The sequence below is a fragment of the Leptonotus elevatus genome, chromosome 7 (genome assembly GCF_054856555.1).
Source record: "Leptonotus elevatus isolate MCC_2025b chromosome 7, RoL_Lele_1.0, whole genome shotgun sequence".
Taxonomy (NCBI): domain Eukaryota; kingdom Metazoa; phylum Chordata; class Actinopteri; order Syngnathiformes; family Syngnathidae; genus Leptonotus; species Leptonotus elevatus.
The window spans coordinates 18,869,558-18,896,337 of record NC_141245.1 but is presented as its reverse complement, the minus strand read 5'-3'; the positions used below and the strand labels follow the sequence as shown (position 1 = coordinate 18,896,337).

General features: G+C 38.8%; 1 protein-coding gene across 1 annotated transcript; it reads right to left on the bottom strand.

Annotated features, from left to right (window-relative positions):
• Positions 1 to 18,702: 18,702 nt before the first annotated feature.
• On the bottom strand, positions 18,703 to 22,722 carry LOC147171380 (ras-related protein Rap-2b). The gene is made up of 2 exons (XM_086080628.1): positions 21,735 to 22,722; positions 18,703 to 20,117 (listed from the first exon to the last, which is right to left on the bottom strand). Exon 1 carries the CDS (start codon positions 22,329 to 22,331, stop codon positions 21,780 to 21,782), a length of 552 nt encoding a protein of 183 aa, XP_085936754.1. The 5' UTR covers positions 22,332 to 22,722; the 3' UTR covers positions 18,703 to 20,117; positions 21,735 to 21,779.
• Positions 22,723 to 26,780: the final 4,058 nt, after the last annotated feature.

The following is a 26,780-nucleotide window of genomic DNA, read 5'->3' as shown; positions in this document are numbered from 1 at the left end:
ACAAGCCGATAAAATGGGTGGATGGGCGGACAGATAAAATATTCCTTCCTTGGCATAAGCAACTATACGAGCAGACAGACAGAACGTATCGACAGATGTACTGTACAGACGAACCGAGAGACAGATAAATGGATAAACAGTTTAGCAGTGCGAGCAAAGATAACAATCCTGATTGTCAGAGAGCTGTACATAAATTTCTCTTGCTCCTACACACTGACTCATCCGTCCTCTCTCATCTTTTCATCTTTCGCTCTCGCTTTCTCTATCTGTGGATAGCACATTGGAAGAGAGCCTCCTCGCCCAGACAGACGAGCTGTGACCCCACACAGACTAATGCAACACTTGGCCATGAGCGACATTATAAAAAAAAAAAATGCATGCGCAACAAAAGCGCAGGGTTCATTTGGACTGCTGATGCTCAGGGAACACAACCGGTGATGGACTCGAAGGCAAGCTGTTTGCAGTCATCGTCCTACGCGGTCGGTGACCATGCCTGTATGATGTGCTGCATTAGTTATGCCTCTTGAAATACAAACAGGGACTGACCCTTCTTATGAAAGTACACTCTGATTGCCTCTGCGCAGTCATCACACGTGAAATCGCTTCTCACGCTTGACAAACTGCCAAAATGTGAAAATCGCACGCGCTCTGCTTTAATAATAAAAGACAATACAACACTTGAACGTTTTGCTAGAAAACCGGTCATTGTTGTTTGTGGGTCTACCACAGGGCCCGTATTGAGCCAACGTGTACAGTCACAAGTGCCACTTCACTTAACAAGCTACAGTATGGCTCTGATCCCCTCCCATTTTTCTTCGTTCTTTGGGAAAGAGCCCAGAGAGCATGGTGAGTTAGCAGTTAGTACGTTGAGGTTCATGTTCGAATCTTGGCTTGTATTTTGGATGGAAAAGTCCACAACAAAAACAAAACAAAAAGTGATAATATAATGATACTATGACCAGCTATTTGTCTCAAAGGTAAAAAGAAAAAAAGGTGTGCCGATTTCGAGTCGTGCCATCCAAACTGTTTCCTGTCAACGGTTACTGTACAATGCTGTCTTCCCGCGATTTGTGTAACCCAAACCTTATCATCAGCAGGCACAGATCTAAAACTGTGTGTATGTTGATGTGTGTTGATTTGAATGCTCCCTGGAGGTTGGCAGAGTGAATTCACTTCACAGGAATGCACAGCTGAGTCTAGCGGTTTTTGCATCAAAACACCTTCTGTAACGTTTTTTTTTTGGTAATAGCTCGCTACAGTCGCCCCATGTTGCCACTCTGCTGCTTGCCATGTCAGATTCAGCTACCTGCTATGAGCCGTGCCCCAAAATAGCCTTTAAATGTACCGTTTGCATTAATATTGGCCTTTTTTTGGGTCACAGGCTAATGTGGGGGGAAATGTTATCGTAGCCGTGCAGGGACCTGTATAAAAAAACAAGCACATGCATTGAGAGAGAGTAGGACAAGCTAACAAGTTCATTTTATTTTCTGTCCATATTTTAACAATTTCCTTTTTCACAGTGTGATTTAGATGTAAAATGGTGGGACTGCCATTTTATTTCAACATGAGGCAAACAAACCACCAAAACAAACAAAAAATCTTACACATTTTTGCACCAGAATTTGTATTGTTTTATGTTATCCAGCTAACTAAAAAATATATAAATAAACTAACTGAAGTAATCAGATTAACAACTTCATCATTAAATGAATACCCCTGATGTTGTCAAGCAAAAGCCAGTAGTATTATTATCTTTGTAAAGACAGCTTTTTGCGCAGGTGTTCCTAATGTTGTGGCCAGTGAATGCATCTCCCATCATGTCCTCCTGGCTAGAACACTTCGCTCTCAGCCGCCTACACTTGGTTCCAGAAATAGGCAAATATTCCGAGGGAAGCATGACGGCCACATTGAAGGAGCCACACACCTTGACGAGGCAGTAAACTGCTATTTGACAGCCGCCGTTTAATCGCATCCTGTCGATTGAGAACACATGTGACACCAAATGCTTTCTAGGTGCATTTTCATTCAGCTAGAATTTGCCTGAAAACCTGCGGAGAGATTTATATCCACTTTTAAAAGTGTGGAGTAGCATCACTATTAGCAATTTATTTTATATATATATATATATATATATATATATATATATATATATATATATATATATATATATATATATATATATATATATATATATATATATATATATATTTATATATATATATATATATTTATATATATATATATTTATATATATATATATATATATTTATATATATATATATTTATATATATATATATATATTTATATATATTTATATATATATATATTTATATATATATATATATATATTTATATATATATATATATATATATATATATATTTATATATATATATATATATATTTATATATATATATATATATATATTTATATATTTATTTATATATATATATATATATATTTATATATATATATATTTATATATATATATATTTATATATTTATTTATATATATATATATATATTTATTTATATATATATTTATATATTTATTTATATATATATATATATTTATATATTTATTTATATATATATATATATATTTATATATATATATATTTATATATTTATTTATATATATATTTATATATTTATTTATATATATATATATATATATATTTATTTATATATATATATATATTTATATATATATATATTTATATATATATATATTTATATATTTATTTATATATATATTTATATATTTATTTATATATATATATATATATATATATATTTATATATTTATTTATATATATATATATATTTATATATTTATTTATATATATATATATATTTATATATTTATTTATATATATATATATATTTATATATTTATTTATATATATATATATTTATATATATATATATATATATTTTTATATTTATATATATATATATATATATATATATATATATATATATATAATTTTTTTTATTTATATATATATATATATATATATATATATATATATATATATATATATATATATATATATATATAATTTTTTTTATTTATATATATATATATAATTTTTTATTTATATATATATATATATATATATATTTTATTTTATTTATTATATATATATATATATATATATATATATATATGCGCGCACACACACATCGTTGGCATTGGGCAGAATCATCGTACCTCCATTGCTTTTCAGGAGACCCCAAAAAGGGCATGTTTGTTCAACCATTAACATTGCATCGTTATAAAGTGTAAGGCATTTTCAACCGTTTTATTCATTCAATTATGACTATTATCATGTGGCTCACTAAGAAGGCTAATACATAAGTATACGTATACTTTAATGCTGCAAACCAATCCTAACTGCAGCCACAAAAATAAGCATATAGCCTACAGTTTAATATAATTTAACAGAACAAAAATATAAATGCAAAACTTTTGTTGACTGCCATTTGTCTTTTGTCTAGAATAGATGATAAATTAATTTGTGGACATTGAAAAAAGTCTCCAAGCTCAAGTTCATCATATGAACAATGGAGCAAAAGTGATGCTTTTTTTTTTCAGTATGTACGGTAACTAATGTTTAAATAATATAAATACAATGTATTACATGACTTCACTACTACACGTCGTTCTAAATTTTGATTCAGATATTCCAGTCAGGAGATGCCGAAATAACAAAGCCTTAGAGCCCCCCATTTAACCACGTTATTTACATAATGATGCAGGTTGTGTGATATAATATCCACAGTGGGATGGGAAAGAAATGCGAATAGCACCAATTAAAGGTGGCTTGAAGTGTGGTGTTGTCATGGCGACGGTTCGAGCAGGTCACATATGAAGTTTAGCTGCCTTTGCTTTTTTTTCTTGTGCCATTTTGTTACCTTAACTGCTGCAATTGCAACCAAAGCAGCTTCGGCGAACCTTTTCCTTTCTCTCTCGGGCAGCTGTGCTCTCGTCCGTATTTGAACACCAGACACTTGGGCACAAGAGGGGGGGGGGGGTGCCATAGGGGTTTACAATCCCCAAGCCAACACACCACTGCCATATTTCTTACAAAATGGCCATCCATGTTTCATTGTTAGCACAGAGAGGTTGAAAGAGGAAGTGTGACACTCTTTAATTCCAGTGACCTTCCTTTTTTGTTTTTTTCCCTTTTTTAAGTTTCAGTCTGATGCAAGTCTTGGCAGGTCAGACATGCCAAGTGAAGCAATTAGTTGGCCTGTGTCAGCATTTTTCTAGCTAAATGTGCCTCTGATGCCTTTTCTGCACTCGACTAGGGGATCATTCTACAGTAATATTCTGTACTAAATGCAAAAAAAGCAAAAACAAACAAATGTATAAATATGTCTATGGGACACTTAAAACATTTAAAATAGAACATATTTATATGTTTTGGGGAGCAAATTAGTTAATATTGCGTTAGTGAAATATGAGTTGAGCAGCAAAATCCATGTCAGGGGCGGTCATTTTACCACTTGCTATCAACTGAATATGACATCACAGTTGCTCAGGTAACAACTAATCACAGCTCAGCTTCAGAAAACAGGTGAGCTGTGATTGGCTATTGCCTGTGCTCTGAGCAACATTGATGTCACCTTCAGTCAACAGAAGAGCAAAATGGCCGCCCCCTGAGATGGATGAAAAATGGCTGGATTTTGCTTCATAGCTTATTCCACAAATGTAATTTTAATCAGAATGTCTTGTTTAGACTAGTGGGGTCACATATAACATATTATTGTCAAGAATGTTTAAGATTGACTTCCACTTGTTAAAAAAACAAAAAACACACACGGTGGAATCAGATAACTTTAGATTGGACTTCTTCCGATTGTGGATACAAATCCGATATGTCAGAAATAGCAAACTCATGCTGCAAGTCAGTGGAAAAACAAAACAAAAACGTCAACTGTAAGGTTAAAAAAGAAAGCCTTTCCGTTTTTACTTGCTCAACATACTTTTCGAGTGTCGATTTCTCCGGCTCCGCTGATGTTGATGAAAAGTCAAGGCATAATGACTCAGACAAGTTGTTTGAGTATGTGTGTGTGTGTGTGTATAGATGACAAGCATAGGCAGGTCGACAGACGAGTAGGCAGGAGGAGGAGGAAAACTAGCTGACACGTTAACACAGAGGTTGCATATTGCTGTTACACAACCGCAGACGTGAAGGTGCCAACATGATAACATAGGTGGGCTCATTATGTGACGTGTGGGTGTGTGAGTGAGCGTCCTGTGGGGATTTATCTTTGCCCAGCAGGCACCATATGGTCCAAAGTGTAGACTTCCTCAAAACAACACATACACACACATTTTGTAAACTGCAAAAAAAAAAGAAAAGAAAAAGAGCATGAACAACAAATGTAAAGGGAAGGATAAGAGACAGTGAACAAAATGGAGTAAAACATTCAATATTTGTAATCAAAATGTCTATGCAGGAAGTCAGGAAAATGATCAGCAGTCACTCCTGACAGTAACTTTGGGGGGAAAAATGCGTTTTGAACAGCAGGCCTTTTCATAGGGGGTGGTGGTGAGGTGCCAGGGGGGGCAACTAAGCCCCTCATGGTCCATATGGCCAGGAGGCATTCAACACCACTGCAACATGACATGACAGGGCAAGACATTGACTGCATGTGAGCAAGCATATTGTCTTACACTTCAGTTGTGATTTGTGTCCGCGTAGTACGCACACACTCAAAATTCCACTTCTTATTTTTTTAAAACTTGTTTTTCTACACAATGTTGGCATTTTGTTAACATGTATTTCAGTTCACACTGACTTGTGATTTCCGTGTTGTTAGCGCGACTGGTAGAAAAAGTAGGTCAGTGTTACACGTACCGCACTCCATGTGCGTTCAAATACGGTCCAGAGCTGAATCGGCAGCCCAGAATTTCAGCTCACTGGTAACGCTCCACACTCACAAACCGGAGGGCACCAGTTTGATCTCGACGTGCTTCATAAAAAAAAATAATAATAATAAAAGGTCGATTGTGAGAGCAAAAAAGGTTGGGCTTACGATATTATGTCATTATTTATTCATTAGTCAAGTAAGAGACTTATGTTTTTTGTTTTATTTTCTACCCATAAGTGGCGGCATACATTAAAAATAGTTATTGAGTAAACTTTGAGTATCATTTAAGCATGTTGAGGTCTCTTTTTGGAAATGAAAATATGGTCACCCCAGTGTTGTGTCATACAACTTCTATGCTGAATAAGTTCCTAATTAGCACAGTTATTGTCCCCGCATTGTCATATTTGGCGACAAAGATGGATCTGCACTTTGCGCCTTTGCCCTAGTTCCTCGCCGCCAGTCCCTTGGTCCCACTTCCACTGGTATGAATATTTCAAGGCTATCTCAGATTGCAATAGCTCAAGCTAGCGAGGCTAACTGCTATTCCCATCCACAAGCAACTTATTTTCTTTGTCTCAAAAGTCCTCTGTAAATTGGACAATTAGAAGAATAGATGCCAAAAAAAAACAACTAATCAGTTCAAGACTGTTGTTTGTTTTTAGACCATTGATGGTAAACAAGAAAGTAAACATTTATTTTTTATTTTTTGCTTGTATTGCCTTCATGACGTTTACATCTGTTGCTCTCCTCCATCCTCTCAGCTTTATTTTCTCCCTTCCAGCCTCATTGATATGCTCAGTCTTGATATTGATTCCCCCCCCTGTCCTAATTGGCGCACAAGTCATTACAGCTGACATTTCTCACATTAAATATCAATCAGCTGGGTTCTAATCACACTCGCAAAAGGAAAACAAATCTCAAGGGAGGCATTTGGCGGCTTGGAAATCTGATTTAGTCAACATTTGTCCTTCTGTCAAATGAATACGGAGTACAAACTAAAGAGGCTAATGCACTTATTTGCTAAGATGATAGAGGAGGAGAGCCATGCGTATAGCAGCTAAATGAGGGCAAACCAGAAGAAACAACGATCTTGCCTGGGGCCAACGCAGCTATAAAGCGTATTTAAGAATGTGAGGGGAAACAAAATACTATGATGGACTGTTTGCTGAATGGGAGAAAGATGAGATAATCTTTGAGAAAGAAAGCAACCAAGGTTTCACCAATACTTACCATAAGATGTGTACAGCGAAATTGTTAAAGATAAATAAACTACCACTTATAACATTTTATTAATCAAGAATAAGAAATATTAAATAAATATTTATATTTAAGTGACTTGAATTATTTAAATGCATTATTTTTAATCATAACAAATGCATTAATTTAAAAATGCTAACCTGCATTTTAGAACATTGAAGCTATATAGATTCGAAAAATAAATTCAATAATAAAATGTAAAACAATAGTTTAATACAACTTCAATAATTTCAAATAACTAAACTCATTTAATTTTATTGTATACAAGTGCAGCTACCATTTTGTTATAAAAATGATTTCCATGTTTTAAATGTGTTAAGAAATTAAATGTAGTAAATACACTTGTATTCATTATTTTTAACGATATTAAAAATATTTTTCAGAATATACTTTTAAAATATACTATTGCTTTCTTACTTTATTCTTTGTAGTATTAGCGGGGCGGGGGACACATCGCCTGTCTACATGTAAGAAAGAATGTACAGTGGCTAACTGTCAATGATGAAAAATGTGAGCGTGAAAAGTCCTAGTCACACTCTGGGCACAGGAATTGTGAATCCACCCTTCCTTCCTGTCAGCACCGTGCTTGTCACTTGACACTATGAACGCTATTCAGTGTCATGTCACATGTGACACTATGCTGGAGTACATACAATTTAAGTCATTCACGACAGAATGTGCACACTGACTGCACAGCTGATAAAGACGCATTAAATAACACTGCATGTGGGAGTTTCCCAATACAACAAATGGGCAAAAGTATTGGGACAGTTACAGGAAGAACGCAACCAATTCCGAAAAAGTGCGATTGAAGATTGTATTATAAATACTGAACTACTACAGTACAAAAAATTACAATTAAAATCGAACAAAATATGAAACATGCTCATTCATTCCTCAATTTAAAATAAATTTTAATGGATCAGTTCCTTTTTGTAATTATACTTTGTAATTGTAATTTTTGTAAGTAATATTATTATTCTTTGCAAAGAAACAAAACTGTTCTGACAATTCTGAAAACATGCAATTTAAATTGTAAATACAATAAAAAAATAATTAAAAAAATAAAAATACCTATGGCAAAGTAAATATGAGGTAATTAAAATTAATTTTTGCAATTTTTTTTTTTACACATTTATTCATTCTTAGATCCGTTTTTGTGTATGTATTTGTTCTTAGATCTGTTTAATTTTTTTTTATGTGAAATAAAATAGGTACGTCTCAAATTTTTTTAATAGAGATATGCACGACTCAGGCGGCACGGTGGCTGACTGGTTAGCACGTCCGCCTCCCAGTGCAAAGGTTGTGAGATCAAGTCCGGGCTTCGGCCTTCCTGGGTGGAGTTTGCATGTTCTCCCAGTGCTTGCGTGGGTTTTCTCCGGGTACTCCGGTTTCCTCCCACATTCCAAAAACATGCATGGCAGGTGAATTGGACACTCCAAATTGTCCATAGGTGTGATTGTGAGTATGGTTGTTCGTCTCTGTGTGCCCTGCGATTTGCTGGCAACCAGTTCAGGGTGTACCCCGCCTACTGCCCGAAGCCAGCTGGGATAGGCTCCAGCAACCCCCGCGACCCTTGTGAGGACAAGCGGTACAGAAAATGGATGGATGGATGGATATGCACGACTCTAATATATAATATTTGCCACGCCCATTCAAATGTCCGAATTACCACCCATTTGTGAACAGCACCAGTTTCAAAAAACAAAACAAAATGGAACAGGGATAACAATATCTTGGCTCGGAATGCACTGAACACGTGTGATCACAGATCAGTGAGTGTTGTGCGAGACATAAGTTAGAGGTTACTAGTATCGGTAATCGATGCAAGACAACCCAATACTTTTGTCCGCGACAGTGATGTGGAAAATGAAACGGCAGGAGTATGATACACATTCACTGCACCTGAAATTCACACAGTGTGCTTTGGAGACAAGTAAACAAAAAGCCCGGGACAGTAGAAGCTGTACGACAAAAAGTGTGGGTACTCCTGAAACAGTGCAGTGTGGCCCAGCGGCGCTAATGTGGGTCACGAGGCCACAGATTCCCAATGTCACAGGAGACTTCCTCTTCCAGTGCTCCACACAGGATATGAGCAATTTCCTATGGGCTTTGCCACTCCATAATTCCCAAAAACAGTCAACACCGGGGCATTTTTAAAGATAACGCATCATCATAATTATTGTGTCATAAATGGCTGCTTTGCTAACAAACAATGTCCGAGTATGTTCAAGGTGTGGAAGAACATGCACACCTTTTTTGAAAAATAAACAATCATACAATGCTTTGAATGACTTGCTGTTGTGTAGGAACACGATTCGGTGAAAGTGGATAAAGCATAAATGTGAAGCCACTTTTTAGCATTGTGGGTGGAGCTGCTGTGTTTTATTCATTTCATCAGTGCAAATGAGTCAGCTTTGCCACACGGATTGGCATTTCCTGCTGAGGCTCATGTTTGGCAAACTATTAAAACAATCTTATGAAAGCTTTTAAAAAGCTCTCTGTCATTACGCTCTCTAATTGTTGGACAAGCCAGGACCCCGCTCATGCTGTATGTTATTGTTCAGAGTTGTGCATGGGAGTAATAAAGCCTGGGAGCAAAAAAAAACATTAAAACAAAAACAGTAAAACAACAATGGAGAGGCCTGACTGTTACCTTTCACATCAACCGCTGTAAAAGCTTGAACCCTGCTGAAAACCGGGTCGGCTGATGTTACATATTGTGTGGGAAATTAAATAAATGTAAAATTTTACACAGAATTCCACAACCTACTATTCTCCTTTTTAAATTGAGTCAGTAAGAGGGATACACATAGTTTCTATAGCTATACATGAAAGGTTTAGCTTTGTTGGCTCCCACCAGGTTTTCTTAGGCCTGCCTGCTGCTCAGGTTACGAAAGAGAAGTTGCATAAAATGCGCCCGAGGAACAAAGTTTGATGATGAATCACAACTCCTGACCCGGTCAGGCGCGGGGAGTCGAAGGAAGAAGAGCACGCGGAGATAAGCAAACACACCTCAGAAGCAATATGACAGGCGAAGGAATGCGGGGAGGAAAGGGGCCGATGGAAGATGATGGAAAGAGGAGCACATCGCGCGGGGGCCGGGGTAGGAAGGTTAGGGATGTCGCGGCATGTTAGTCAGAATGCGGGGTGGGGTTGCTGTGGCGACAGCAGGGTACGGACGTGGTGGTGGGAAGCGCTCACATGACCCGGCGTCAGGCCCTGGAGGAGGATGCCACAAAGCCTCCCCCAACCACTTGTGTACTGTGTTGATGATGGGGGTGGGAAAGCAGGAAGACTGAGTGTCAAATGTAGTTTTTCTGAGCTTATACAACGGTAACATTCCCCGACCATGCTTGTAATTTAAAACACTCGTATCGCAAATGATCTTTTTTCAATAAAATCAATTTGTAAGGTCATTAATCCATTCCAACGCCCTCCAAAAATACAAAAAAATGTAATGCTTTTTAACACGGAAAATAGCAGTCTATAACATTGTACTTGACAAAAACATGTATTAATAACACAATAAAATAGAATGTGTAGAATTTAACAGTTTGTCCATCACCTTCTGGTGTGTGCAACTTGGCCACCAGGGACAGTATTATACAGTCATGTGGAGACAAACGAAGAAGACTTTCACAACTACTGTGAGTGACTTAAGTCATTTTTCACAGAGGATAAATAATATTTGTGAGTACAGTACAGTAAATAACCATCTGTTTTGAGTGTAATTCCACCATCGCTCACTAGACGGCGACACACTATTTAGTTTGAGACAATTTGAAAGAACAACAAAACAGTATTTCAGCACAGCCTAATTTTTATTGAAAATAATTGAATGTCATCCTGTGTAATCCTGCTTTTTATGCCGACAAAGCGACAGCTGTAGGTTGATTTTATAATGTACGACTTTGTCAAAATTATTGATGTACATTATGAGATGATAAGTTTGTTAGTTTGGGGGGAACTACTAAACTAAACTAAAATCTGCCAAATGAATGCTAGCACATCTATGACATTTTGCATTGTTTGTTAGCATTAAGCTCTGTGGATTTAAGGCATTGCTGCTGTATATGATTTTTTTTAAATACACAATACACTCTTTGTTCTAAGCTATGCTTAGTTTGACAATAAATCAAAAGAAAAGCTCAAAGCCTTTTTTCACTATCGACCATTGTTCACTTCCACCAGCAGTCGAACTTCAGTTTCTCAATTTTTGCATGCTAGTCAAAGCAACTAATCGGTCAAATGACAGCTTACGTTTCAAAAATCTCCTAAATCAGGTCACTTCTATCTCAAGGCACTCCTGTACGCAAAAATGGAATGGCTGTGCCACTTTGTGGTGCACACAAATGCTAGGCTTTTAGTAAGTACACACATCTTCCGAATGGTCGACAGGTAATTGCCACTTCCAAGCGTAATGGCAAGAAGACAAAAGGCTTTTTTCTCACTTTGGGTCATAAAAAGCCACATGTCAAGAAGATAACACAAAACACTAGATATCCTCTATTGTTGTCTGTTTGTTCTTCTTGGGTGGGCTGTGTAGCACTGCTGGTTGGTTGCTATCCAGCAATCACCATCCAGCCCTCCATTTTCTATACCGCTCACGCCCAACATGTTCAGGGTTGCAGACAGCTGGATCTTACTAGTCAACAGACATAGAGACAGACAACCATTTATACTTGCATTCACATGGTCAGTGGGAACTGAACTAGGGCTGCCCCTACTTTAGAATCGATTATTCAATTGATTATTCCATTGATTACTTGGGTAATTTAAAAAAGAATACAGTAAAAGATCTAGTCTCGACTGTCACACGTGCTTGCTCTTTATTTTTCGTTTATATTTCCCACAATGATCACTTCACTTTACACCAGTGCTTCTCTGTTGCTAAGATGTAATTTTCACAGTTTTGGGTGGTCGGTTATAGTACTGCAGAAAATTAAAAAAAACACCACATTAAATGCATCATTCATAATGAGATACACTTGGTAAACCACAACAATGGAGGCTGACAAGAGGATTTACTTCTTGGGTAAAGGGCCTGAGGTCACAGTGCAGCAAAATGGTGACTGGAAAGTTTGATACTAAGGCGCTCAGAGCTATGGCACAGCAACAGGTCAATAACAAATCTGCATGACCAGTCGTGCTTCACGTCAATCACGGTCTCTGCTCAGCAAAGCTGGAACTCTGGCTGACCAGCTACTACAAATAGTGCCTGTTTTTGCCAATGAAACGAGTGCCAAGATGTGTAGGTGTCATAAAGTGGCTAATGCTAAAGGGAATTATTAGCTTGCTAATAGTACTGTTGGGCAGTGAGATTACACTTGTGGAAACACAATTTTTCTAAATGGAAGTCACAGCCCGTCTGACTATAGGCACATTCCCACGAAATGGTCCAGACTAGGGCAGCTCGGTGGAATAGTGGTTAGCATGCCAGCCTCAAAATGAGAATATCCAACAATGCATCTCCTCTCCATGGATTGATGTGCGGAATGGTTGCACAAATAAGTCTATTTTTGGCTTCTTCCCTTTTCACTTTTACATCCTATTATGTAAAGGAAGGGAAAATTGTCTGTCAACCAATCAACGGACAGTACTCTGGTTAGTTCCATCCTAAACAAGCCTAATCATACTAATACAAAAACAAACAGGGCTGTATCGATTAGATATTTTGGAACCTTTATATCCATCCATTTTCTGTACTCATCCTCATTAGGGTGGTGGCTAAGCTCCAGCCTACCCCAGCTGATACGAGGCAAGAGGTGGAGTACACATTGGACTGGCCACCAGTCAATCACAGCGTAATAGCATATTTGACGACCCCTTACAATGGAAATATCCCAAAACCTGAAATGAGCAATGCTTGTAGCAAACAAAGAAATAGATCAGTCAACTGAAGACATCAATCTAACCATCCCAGACATGAAGATGATTTTCTTCTGCTGACTGGTCTCAGAAAGCTCCCAGTCAAAATGTTGGTGCCAGATGTTAGGGGAGTGCGTCTGTCATTATATTCAAGAAGAGAAACTCCCAGAGAAGTATCACGCAACGTAGGCCCTTATGCGGTTTCACCCCAGAATCGTGCACAATTACACAAATAGCAGAAACTCATCTTCCCTTTCTCTAAATGCATGTATGCACTAAAGTGGTTGCGTACGGCCGTCTGAAGGCAGGACTGGCGTTCGACGGTACTAAATAAACAACCAGGAAATGTTCCAAACCATAAGTCTCGTGGCAAAGACTGAAACCACACCCAAACCTCAGGAAATCTCTCCGTCTGAAGGCAGCACAGAGCTTATAGGAAAGACCTTAATATTCCAGACAGTATTAGGGTGCTTTCACATCAACAGCCTTTAGTTTGTTTTAAACAAACTTTGTGTGGTTCATTTGGACAGGTGTGAACACAGCAAACAAACTGTGGTGTGGACCAAACCAACCGGTCCTCCAGAGGAGGCGGTCACGGTATGGTTCCAAATGCACTCTAGCGCGGTTCCTCACTACACAACCGCCATTCATATTTACCCTCAACATGTGATGTGATGCATTGAAAGCTAGCTATGGAGGACCAAAAGTGTCAAAATTACAAATAAATAAATGAGGGAAAAAAAGAAAAAAAAAGTGAAACTAAAAGCAGATATTAAAAAATTTAATAAAAATAAATGAATGTAACTGTAATAAAAAATAAATGTTAATGTAATAAAAAATGAATGTAAATGTAATAAAAAATAAATGTAAATGTAATAAATACAAAAATAAGTATATAAATACAATTAAATATCAACCAACAAATAAAAACGCTCTGCTCACATTTATTTATTTTATGCTGCAGGTCGAAATGTTATTCAAATGAGGGGGCGATCCTTAGCGTGTCTTGGGCTAGTTTTTATTTACATTTTTTTTCTTGTATTTAATTTTTTTTATTATATTTTTTATATTCGTTTTTATTTTCACTTTTATTTATTTTGTCATTTTTTGTGCTTTTGGTCCTCTATAGTTAGCAGGATGAAGTAAGGTGTTCTGGATAAGCTCTGACCATGCTCGAAAATCTTAATGGTGAACGTAAACAGAAGTAAATTATCTTTGTTGTATGCTTATAAAAATATTAAGTACACTTGGCTATTTACTGGTTTGTGGTATTCTGGTGGTTTGCCAGATAATCCTAATTATGAAAACACCTACAATTTATACTCGACAATAAGAGAAGAGCCTGGTCTGTTGCGATTTTGGTATGCGGAACCAAACCGAGTGAAACAGATACTTCATAAAAACCCATCAACAGATTCAGACCAGAGAGAGCTAACGACACTGTGAAAGCACCCTTAGTTATTTTGCCTTCACCGCATTCTGCCAAACCAGTCATCATCAAAAATGTGGTAGCAATGTAACCGAACAAAAGCTACTAATCCACACGGGGATGCTATGCAGTAAGTAACTCGTCCAGTCTAACTAGATCATTTGGCCTACTTTCTTTTTTTTGGTGGTCTGTGATTATCTCAAAATGGTCAGAAGTGCATTTGGCTCTGTTGCTTTAGTATTTCACAACTTCTGCAATTCTTTGCAGGATACTTCCCAATGACTGGGCCATGAATCTATTTAAAAGCATAAACACCACAGTGCTTTAAAACCAGCGAGTCACATCCAAAAACACTGCCTCTCCTCCCGTTGCTTCACGGGTACCGGCTAAAGACATGACATGTCCAGACATCACAGTGTACGGAATGCTGGGAATGGGAGGAATTCAGGGGCATTCCCATACATGGCGCAGCGTGCGCCACAGGGAGAAGGCCGCTCCCTGACTTGCGGGGGAAATGGGGCAAGCATCGGCTCACACAGATCGGCCCTTGTCAGACCGAACAAGACTCGGTTTCTTTTCGATAAGTAGCGCGGCAGAAATTCTGGAAATGGTAACTCCTCCGGGGGGAAAAGCACATAGGATGTCCAAAATGCGAGCCATCAGCAACCTGAGAATCTGACTTTACCAACCACACTGAAGTTTAGTGTAAGGAGAAAGTTACTGCGCAGTAATGTAGCTAAACTGCAATCTTGATGGAATATTTGTCCAGCAGCAAACGTGCTGCCATCAATAAGCTATAGTAACAATTTCAACTTATATAAACAATCAATTTCCGTCCAAATTTGTATGATTTTCTCATGACAAGAAGTGTTTACTTTACTTGACTGTAGCCCATTGTAGAGTTACAGCATTAGAGGAGCAGAATGGACTTTCTCCTGACTTGACAAAGTTGCTGTTGCATTTAAATGAGCTAAATCCTCATGGGCGGGTAGAAGACAAACAGGAAGTGGTTATTCCACTCTTTGCTATGGCAATGCACGCGAATGGTGGCTGCAATTACAAGGACACACTGATGGGATACATGACAACTTGTTTCCAGAAGTTAAACAATGATTCCGCATGACCTGAAACAAGAACTCAGCAAGTTGCACAGGATTTTGAATTGCTGTATTGAGGCCTTTAGACAAATCTCCTGAGACCTTAGCAAATCTCCTGAGACTTCAACTGAGTGAGCTTTGGAAGGATTAACTCCACTTTTCTGGAAAACTATGCCTAAAAAGTCAAACAAAACTTCCGAGTTCAAACCATCATTATGCCTTCATAAGCAGTGTTTTGTTGTTGTTGTTTTTACATTTTAAAGCAGTAAATACATCTCTGCCATGGCTGATCATTTACAATATGGGCAAAGCATCAATAAGGCAACAATAAAAGCACACACATGCACACACAATATTGTGCTTAACTATTTAAACTTTTTTTTTTAAACATCTAAGTAGTAGTTTAAAGCTGCTGTGGCCGGAAAATGAAACTGCACACAACCTTCTTCACGTACACAACGCACACGACGTCACATCCGCAGACAGAGTGTGGGAAATTCGAACCAGTCTGAAAACTATTGTCCCAGAGGCTTGCCGGAGTACCCATTGCAAACAGCTAAGGTGATAATCTACTAATTTGACGATGGTCCAGTCATAAATGGTCAAATGAAAAGGCTATTGTAAAGATATTTTTAGGTAAATTGTTACATCGAGCAGTTTTAAAGCGTTAAGTTGTTTTAAAATACTGACCGTTATCATCTGTATGTGCATCGTCATTATCATGATTTTACCGCATTTAAAAAATGTGTTAAATGTTAAAAATCAGTATGTGTGTACCTTGTTTTATTCAGGTTAGTCATCCAAAAACACTGTGCACATTGCAGTTCTTGACTCGGAACATCGCTGACCACGATGCGCAGGCTAAATCAACTCATGTTGTCACTTAAGATTTAACGCAGCTGCTGCTCAGGCCTTTTTTTTTGGGGGGGTTTAATTATCGCATTGAGTAACTTGATAAAGGGAGGCTGATACAGTTAAGAGGAATGCCAGAGAGCTACAGCGAAGGAGAATAGAAAACCACAAGCTTGTACACAACAGAGCCTCCAAAATAGCACTCTGACGCTCGGGGAGCAGAGGCAGCCTGTAATTCAGTGAGGAGTCTATATAGTGATTAAGTCTGGTGTAAAAATGAAAAAAAAAGAGAAAAATGTTGAAACCACCCACTCATGCTGGCAAGGCTCCGACTCCAGCAGAAAAGCCTGATTTATCACTATGAGATCAATAAGCAGTTTGAATGCAAAGCTGAACAGTATATGTGTGGTCAAAATGGCCGACGCCGTCAGCGTCACCACGATTGTGGCAGCGAGGTCACGATGCTCACAACCCAACCCCCCTTAACCATGGCAACCACGTCACGTGACTACCTCTCGTGACATAAGAAATATATATCCGGCAAATATGTTGAAAGCAGGAAGTGAAACCCTCAAGCAAAATTGAAAAGAAATTCATCTTTTTTACACCAAAGGGCAAATTCTTCAGTTATCAGATGTTTACGCTACCGCCTCCATTTGAAACAGTCAAAAGATGGAGGGCGGGTTAACGTTCACACTATCTGTCTTATAAGCAGCAATAAACGCTCTTATCAAGCAACTGTTTGAGGCAGAGTTCAATTTCAACCACCCGCGCATCATGACGCCGTTTAAACAGAAGGCTCGCCTTCATTGCAACCGATAATTACTTTTAGTTGGTTTTCTACAGTGGGAAATTGGACTCCTCTGTACAAACCAAACATTTCAGCCACACTCTTCGTAATTTGCTACAGTTGAAATAACAATATGGCTCCAAGGTCAAACTGTCACCATGATAAAACATTTAGTCTACTGTAGAGACAATATTTTGATTGACATTTAACTTACATGGACAAAAAAATCAAACAAATAGCAACGTATTCCTTTAAAGAGTGAGGTGTGAAATAGTTTATCATTAGATTGTTGTTTAATAATGTCTCGCTTTTTAACTTTGACACGAACATGTAAAAAAATATCACAAAAAAAACTGATCAGTGACAACATGCAGATCACGATTCTCTTTTGGACAAAAACAGAAACCGTCTAACTTAACTTTGAGTTACAACTTCTGGTGTCTTGCTGAGTTTTACCAACTTTCAGCATTAGTAAAGCCAAAGAAAAAGTTCATCCTTTTAAGGAGCTTCAAGTACGAACGTCTCATAAGATATATTAACTGAAGTTTTGAGCGACTTTGAAGGCATATTTCCGCCCAAATTGTTCAGGAATTACAACTTGCAATGCGTTTAACCTCTTAAGTTCCACTGTATTGTACATGTAGCGTACGTCTTATTTTGACGTCCTCACCTGATAGATGAAGCAATCAGCTCCGTGGTCACGTCGGCCAAGCCAAAGACGCTGACTCAGGAGCTTCGCAGGTGCACTACACGCTGACTCACATAACTGACATACTGACACACACGTACAGTACATATGTGTCATGTAACCACCTGTCTGACATTGTCAATTCAAACTGAGCTTTTTTTTTTTTATAACGCTCTCGCTATTATGAGATCATCTGCATGCAGGCGCTATAGCAAACAGGAACACAAGCAAGAGTAGGCCACTTTTAAGGTGGCAATCAATGGGATACTTCTGTTTTCATTTAACGGAAAGTTTGAGCGCAAGTAAGATTATACCGTTGGTAGCCTTACTTCCTGTTATGTTGCACAAACGACAACCCCCATTATTTACAAGCTGGGGGAGGAAGTATTGTAACTTTTCAGAGCAAAGGCAAAGCAGTGACGTGATTATGGATGAGCTAAACTTGAAAGTAGAGGAACCACCTCTGAATTGAAACTCATGAAGCTGTACAATTTGATTTAAAAAAAAAAATCGAAGAACTGAAATTAATAAATTTGCACGTTTAGCTTTTTTTTGGTGACAATTATGGTAACGTATCCAAGGGATTTGCTCGGATTCATGCACTTCTCTTTTTCTTTTGACTTATTCAAAAAGGCAGGCCTCCAGAATGGAATGACACGAAACCTCAGCATACCTCATGAAACTAATTCATTAAGTTGTTTTGCCTTTTTCTCAGGCTTTTTTGTGACACTTTCCTGAAGGACTAGTTTCAGATTTTAAGGGAAGATGGTGACTGTTTGGTATGACAGTTTTTATTAAAGATGCCTTTTTTTTTTTTTTTTTTATATATATATTTTAATATACAAACTTTCCTTGGTTTAAGACATAACCTTGTCGGTCCTGTGCGCGGACATTATTTTAAGTCGTAACGTGGTAGGTAACTAACCTACTTTCGAGTAAAGGCATAATGCGTGGGAAAAAAACACCTCTAGGCCATAAATATAAAAACATCAAATGAAAAACAAGAAGGCTGACAGGAAACTGAGCCAGCGACTTTGTATTCTTGCAACACACATCAAACTAGCTAATTGTGTACAATCTGGAAATGTCGTATGCTAGGACTGCCGTAAACTGAGGACCGCCTGTACTGGTTAGCTTCTTTTAATGTCTCTGGAAAGTGGAAACAAATGTCTTCTAAATTTGACACACCACGGAGAAGATTGCCGTTAACAACCCTGCCAAATTTTTAATGATATATATATATATTTTAATTATTATTATTATTATTATTTTTACAAATTAAAGGTTGACTCACGTTTGGACATGACAAAAACAAACAGAAAGAGAACAATAAAAGAGAACACAGCCTGGTGTTTTTTTGTTAAAAAAAAAATGCCATCTGTATTAAAAGTTTTTTTTTTTTTTAAAACAGACACAGCCCACAGGCTGGTCCAAAATTCAATTTACAATCAGGATTAGATTTGTCAACACCATGTACATCATCATCATCATCACCACCACTCGTCCTACAAAATATAAAGTTGATTGAAGAGGTCTGGAAGTGGTTTGGTGCCATTGTCGTAATGGTTCCAGTACCTGTGCATTTCAAGACTGGGCGCGGCGCTGAACACTGTCGACTCACGGTACGGGGAAGGAAAAAAAAATAAAAAGACCCAAACGTACAGAAGAGCACCATTCCTTGTACAGAACACCTCTGTTGCCACGCCGAGGTGTGTTGGCACTAAACGGGAACAGCTGAAGTGCGTTGGGGAGAGGGGACAAAAAAAAAAAGGCACTGGACACGAGGCGGGGGTCCTCACGTCAAGTCCGCTAAGATCTCCTTGCAAACCCCGACAAGAAGAAAGTTGTTGCGTTATTCCACCACCAACTTGTTAGACTTTGGAACAAAAAACTAAAAGAACCTCTAAGTCTGTACCCGTCCAGGATTGGGTGCGGTTATTAACAAAATATACTTTCAGAGTCTCTCTCTTCCCCAAATCTTCTTTGAATGTTCACCGTGCCGTTTCCTTGAAGGAGAAATTTTAGTTCCTTGGTGGGCTAGAACCAGTGGGATCAGACCTCAACTGTGGACACGGACCACACCGCAAAGATTCTCCGACCCAGCAGAATTCCTGAAGAGTGGATGGACCCCTCCCCTCTGCCTCGGTTGCTCCCCTCCTCCTCCGCTTGTTCCCCTGCAGCATTCCTCTTCACTTTTCCTCCGAGGCCAGGCTGAGACGCCAACAAGACACACTTGCTGCAACACACTGCCACAAACAACAAAAACAATAGTCACCAATCAAGCCAGGACCACAAACGAGTACTAGGACGAGGGCCAATACAGGAACGCTGGGAAAAGCTCTGAGAATGTGAAACAAGGCCTATTCCATCTTGGATAAAAATAACCAACGGCTAACTTTTTAGAAATCTAATCAAGTTACAAGAACAACTCGTCTCTCCAGTTCTGCAAACGAGTCAGACGCTTCCTCAATCCTATCAGCGTGAAGAAAACAAACAAACTAACTAAAGGGCTGACTCAGAAGGAGCTTGTTTCGGAACGACAAGGTCAGAGGTTCATAACAAAGTGGACCAAAAAGTAATGGGGTTAGGAGGCGGTTGTGCTGCCAGTGTGCCATTGAGCAAGCCACTGGACTCCTAAAAGTTACCTGACAAACTTTGTGTAAAACCCTTAATTTGTACATTTAGTCTCATACACACTGCTGGACTCCATGTACATAACATGAATAGTGTTTATTAACCAGTGATTGGTGTTTATTTTGTACTTCGTATTCGTATAGTGATTTAAAGAAAGGGGGATTGATGTACTGTGTTACCGTTTCTGTCATTGTTTTCCAAAGTAACAGATGTTTGCAAATGTCTTACTTTGGATTAAAGACATAAGATATTCCGTTTTCTTTCATGAAGCATTACAGAAATCAGAGAACAATTACTGTTTATATACTGAAATCAGAGAATTTGGACAATTTTAAATGGCTCCAAACAATTACTCGATAATTTAAATAGTTGTCGATTAATTAAATAATCGATTACTTGTCAATTAATCAAATAATTTTGACAGTTGACAGCAGTTTTGTATTCATGGCCTAGAAGTGTTTTTCATACAAATCGTTACTGTAATAATGACTTTACTGCGGTGTTAACCCCGGCAAGCGAATGACTACAGGCCATTTCGTCTCATTTACAAATGTGTGGTGTTGTCACCATCGGAATGGGAGTCTGACATTAACAGGTGATACCTGTAAATATATATCAAGTTCAGTATGGACGAGAGCTTACATTTAATACTGATCACGCTGTCAATGTGTATAATCCTAAGAGTGGTGTTTTAAGGAGTAATTCCCTTACTTTGTACTAACTAGTGTGACTTGTGTTTTCCTATTTTTTATTGGCCAATGGGACCGTTATGATTGAGGCTCTTGAACTCTGCCTAGCAACAAGTGACCACGTGACCACAAAAACCACACTACTGTTTAATACTCAACTATGCTAGCTCCATTTTGTAAAGTTTTACAATGACGGTGTGGGTATATTAAAAAACAATAAAAGCCCAAAAAACGGTTTTAGTGCACTGACCAATAAGTTAATGACATTTTTGATAATAGTAACTGTAATAATGTTGTGTGCTCACAAACGACTGGCCCTGTATGTGTAAACGGACCCCCACCAAGAATGTGGTGGTTTCTGCCTTGGCCCCCGCCCCACCCTTCTGCAAAGTTTTCATTTGAATTTGTCAAGACGTTTCAACGCTAAGTGGCTATCAAACAAACAAACGGCGATAAAAGCATCAGCTAAACTTATGGGAGTGTGATGTAAAGAGTTTCAAAGTAATACTTATAAAAGGTGTACTCGTCAACTCGACTTACCATTGCCCAAAAACAAAAAAGCGAGCAAGGAGCCGAAGTTGTCTTTTACAGGATGACACATGACGAACAACACTGGTCGTCGCCATTCGGCGTGGACGCATAATTCATCTGGCGGACTATCTCGGCGAACAACTCGTCCACCGAGGTCTTGTTCTTGGCCGAGGTCTCCATGAAGGGACAGTTCCAGTCGTCCGCCAGCGCCTTGCCCTCGCCGGACGACACCTCCCGTTCCCCCTCCAGGTCCACTTTGTTGCCCACCAGGATCATGGGCACCCTCTCGTACCGTTTCACCCGAATTATCTGGTCCCGCATGGGTTTGATGTCTTGGAAGCTCTGCTGGTTGACCAGGCTGTAGACCAGGATGAAGCCCTGGCCGTTTTTTATGTACAAGTCTCGCATGGAGGCGAACTGCTCGGTGCCGGCCGTGTCCAGGATCTCCAGCACGGACGGCGAGGAGTCCACCTCGATCTCCTTCCGGTAGAAATCCTCTATCGTGGGGTCGTACTTCTCGATGAAGGACCCCGTCACGAACTGGACGGTTAGTGCGGATTTGCCGACGCCCCCGGAGCCAAGGACCACCACTTTGTACTCCCTCATGGTTACCCGAGAGAGCAGCCTGGCTTCCTCGCCCCAGCAGTTGTATTCGTAGGGAGGGGGGCTCTCCAGTCACTGGAGTATGGGGCGTGGCTGCCAACGAGCTCGAAGTGTGCGCGGGGAGTGGAGGGGTATACACGGTTGTTCCCGAGCCACTCTCAGCGCTGGTGTTGTGACATGCCGAGTCGGCGCTAACACAACCCGGCCTGTTCTTGGTCTCGCTCCCCTCGCTTCTTATGTGTTCGCTCAAGTAGGCACACCGCGCTCGTTTCCCCCTCACTTTGATACAGTCAAGTATACGGATCATGCCCACTACTTCCTGTTGCGGCCTTCCCAAAATAAAAGCTATCATACATCATTTTAATTGATCGACTGCCACCTAAATGAGTATACTGTTACTTTAAACTACAACTTCCGGTGCAGCGCTTGATAAATTTAGGTAATTTAGCCGGGCTTCCTGCCCACGCACGCGTGCGTCTGACGTCTCTCACAGCGGACACTTGTCCGTGTTTTAAAGGTACAGTACCGTACATGTTAACCTCACAAGACCTGCTCCTTATGCCCCACCTTGGAGTTTCGACATGGTTGATCCCGGGGCTTACCAGCGCTTGACTCACAGCATTCTTTTGTCCTGCGTGCTGTCATGTGAAGCACTATACAAACGTGTGAAACTCAAAACAAATGCAGTGAAATGCTCAAAACGACACTCGGTGGTGACTACTACAAGAAGTGACTTTATCACCCTTGTGACTTGAAATTTCTCACACTAGTCTCTTGTAATACACTCAACAAAAAAATACATTTTAGATCATATTTATTTTTCTAGATATAACCTCTCTTGTTAGATCCCAAATTTTTGATAGGCTAAGCCTCTTGCTTCACAAGAAGAGATAACTTAAAATTTCCCACACAAGTCCAACTCAATACACTCACAAAACATAATTTTGGACCATAAAATTTCACCTGATAGAACCGCTGATATTACGCCCTAAGATTTGATGCATAAAGCCTATCATTTAACAATTATGTAAATACATTTACATTTTTACCTTATTTTCCAGTTCAAAGCCCACACTCGACCAAAACAAAACCCAAACCCATATACCGCAGACCATAGAATTTCACAAGACAAGGGTGCTGTTATGAGCGTTTTAATTTTTTTTTAAATGGCAAGTCACACATTCAACAAGTCTGGTTGTCTTAAAATTTCTCACTCGCGTGCACAAAAATTCCTTTTATGACTGTCATCACCCTCATGACTGCAGTGTGTGACACAGCAGGCATTGTTGTCAGTGTAAAAAAAACAAACTTTTGACCGCGCACGATGCAACGAGGCAGTCGTACTTCCGTTCACTGAATTGGGCAACGTGCGCTGTTAGATCAATATCAGCACCGGGCTGCCGCACGGAAGTTATTATTGTTTCCCACAATTGAGTGTCATGTGTGACGTCGCATATTCGCGTTAAAGTCGGTTGCGAAACAGCCTCACGTGTTTCTGATCAATGGTGATATAAAGCCCAGCTGCCATGACTTCATCACCTCCGGTGAAGGCCGCTGAATCAATAGAGTTTTAATTTGTCCACTAATCAACAGCAGAGCACACACGCACACATAAAAACACACTCATAAACACACACATCAGCCTGAATCATGAGTCTGAGTCACTAAAGGCTCCAATGTGTTTCACGCACATTTCCATAGAACTCACATGCACAAGCACAACCATTGACAATTTGACATTGACTTGCACTGGTAGGTCAAACATGTGGATTGGCCTGAGGCTAATGAGACCTCCGTGGTGTGGATTGGTCAAAATCGTGTGGCCCAGTCAGGTGGAGGTGGCTCTTTTTTTCACGCCACTCTGATAATTAGATAGACTCGGCCGCCTAATCGGGCTGCGACATTCTAACACCGCCGTGCTGAATGCTCAACAACACAACAAGAAAAAAAGAGTTGTGTGATGGTGACGTGTGGATTTTCACACGCTTGTTGCAGTTTCTTTTGGTCACTTCAAAGTGCACATACACGGACGATAAAATACTTAATCGTAAAAAGTAGGAATCTTGTTTGACTACTTATGACAGTACGACGGCGTATTAGGGCCACATATAATTTTATTTTTTTCAGAAGGGGGGTAATATTCTGAGAAAAAAAAAACTCACAAATTTATAAAGTGGCAAATTTGCGAGAGAAAAAAAACTCAGAAACTTACGACAAATACACGTAGCGTGGATATAGTCTCATGTGAGGATCCGTTTGTGCTTAATGGGACACTGTTTATAAAATGAAAAGGCAAGTTGGAGACGGATTCATTCTTATTTTAAACTTTACTCATCATACACGGCAGCCAAACAGACAACACTTCCTGATCCCCTATCAGCTGATTAAAACTAACCAATCAGAAACTAGCATACTTAAGCAAGTGAATGACGGAGAGCAGCAGATTTGACACATCAACTTAGCGACTTGTACAAAAAAATACCAGAATGTGTAAATAATAATTCTGGAAACATAAATGTACAAGTAAATATATATTTGAACAAATTAACTTTAATGCTTGATCCCCAGGGTGTGGACCTTCGCAAAGCGAGGCGTCTGTCGCTGGCCGTACCCAACGCTTCAAAGAGCGAATGCTTATGGTTAACCTCTGCTAAAGCAATTACTATCTCCTTATTTGAAAATCAGACCAAAAAATATTGGTATAAACATTCAAGTAGTACGCTACGTGCATTTCTTGTAAGTTTCAGAGTTTTTTTTCTTGCAATTCTGCCACTTTATAAACTCACAAATTTGCCACTTTATAAATTCGCAAACTCACAAGTTTTTTCTTGCAAATTAGCCACTTTATGAAGGTTTTTTTTCTTGGAATGTTGCCCCCACCCTAAAAAAAAAATAAAAATAAAAATATATATATGTGGCTCTAATACGCCGTTGTATGACAGTATTCCGTTTTATTGACTTAAAATTTATCTTAGAAGTCTTTAAAAGAAAAATGAAGTCATTTTGACAACAGAATGTCTCTAGATGTATTTAAAAATAAAACAAAATGGAATTAACTTTTTAAAAATCTCTTTGTTTAGTTTAAGTCCAGTTCCAGCGCAAATCCCCAAGCATACTATGTATAGTCCATCCTAAAATGCACTAGAAACCCCCCCCCACACACACACACACGCCCCTGAAGAGTAATTTACTTGAAATTTAAAATCCGGTTTAATACATAAAAAAAAAAAAAGTCCCAAAACGTTATCTTTTGTTTTGTTGCAACATTGTTGGTCGGGAAGCAAAAGTTGTTAAATTAAAAACTGTTTTTACAGCCATAACTCAGCATCATAATTTCACACAGAGGCCTTTTTATACCCTTGGCTCACCCCTATTTATATCTTATATCACCTCTGGCATGTTGTAATTGAAAATTGAAGTACACTGGCCCCATGTGATCCCCGCAGAAGGTGAACCTCTTCAGAAGAATGCAAGGAGATACATAAAAGATACAACGGGCGCTTTCTTTTGGCCCTGTGAGAGTGATGGTAGACGAATTAAAATGTCTGAAACAACTGAGCTAATTAATTAAGGGGATTAGTCGCCTCCCTCGTCCCGCCGCTTGAGAGAGGCCTTTCAAACAATGTGTTTTAGGCTCTGCCGTTTCAGTGGCAGAGTCTGTGTGTGTATGTATTGGGAGGAGATGTTATTATGTGCTGTTTATAGCCTTCTTGAGCCTGAATTAATTACTACATTTTAGTTTGTGTTTGCGCTCAGCCTCGGAGGCAGTGCTTGTGTGTTTTTGATTTATGAATTATTCAGCCGGCCATTTATCATTCCTGTAGTGGCGCACACTGACATTTAGTGTAAATACTACCCCCCCCCCCCCCCCCCTAGCATCTTGTGATGTGGCTTTGCAGTTATAGATCTGCAATTGTAGTCAGAATATGAGCGTTTCATGGAGCAAAAAATATTTTTGTAATATTTTGTATTTACATTGTCAAAAGCAAACAAACACAATTTATTACCGGTAATCTACAAAAAACTGGATGTTCAAAAGCTAACTAAAAACTAGCTCAGTGACATACCATGTATCCACTAGCATGTTAAAAGGCGAACTAACACAAAATATTTATTCCCCCCATCTTGTGATGTGGCTTTGCAGTTAAAAAAAAAATCTCTTCTTGTGGTCAGAATGTGAGTGTTACAAGGCATTCGAGAAATTTTGCCACTCCAGTTATTGACATGATTGACTAGGGCAGCCAGGGTACGCCTTACAGATGCTTCGTGTCTCGGTTCTGGTTTTCTCCAGGTACTATAGCTTCCTCCAACATTAAAAAAAAAATTATACTAGGTTTATAGAAGACTCTGATTGTCCATAGATGTAGCATGTGCCTCTTCACCAAGCCAAAAAACAACAACAAAACAACAATAAACAAACAAAAAAACCATAAACTTGCAATGTACTGACGG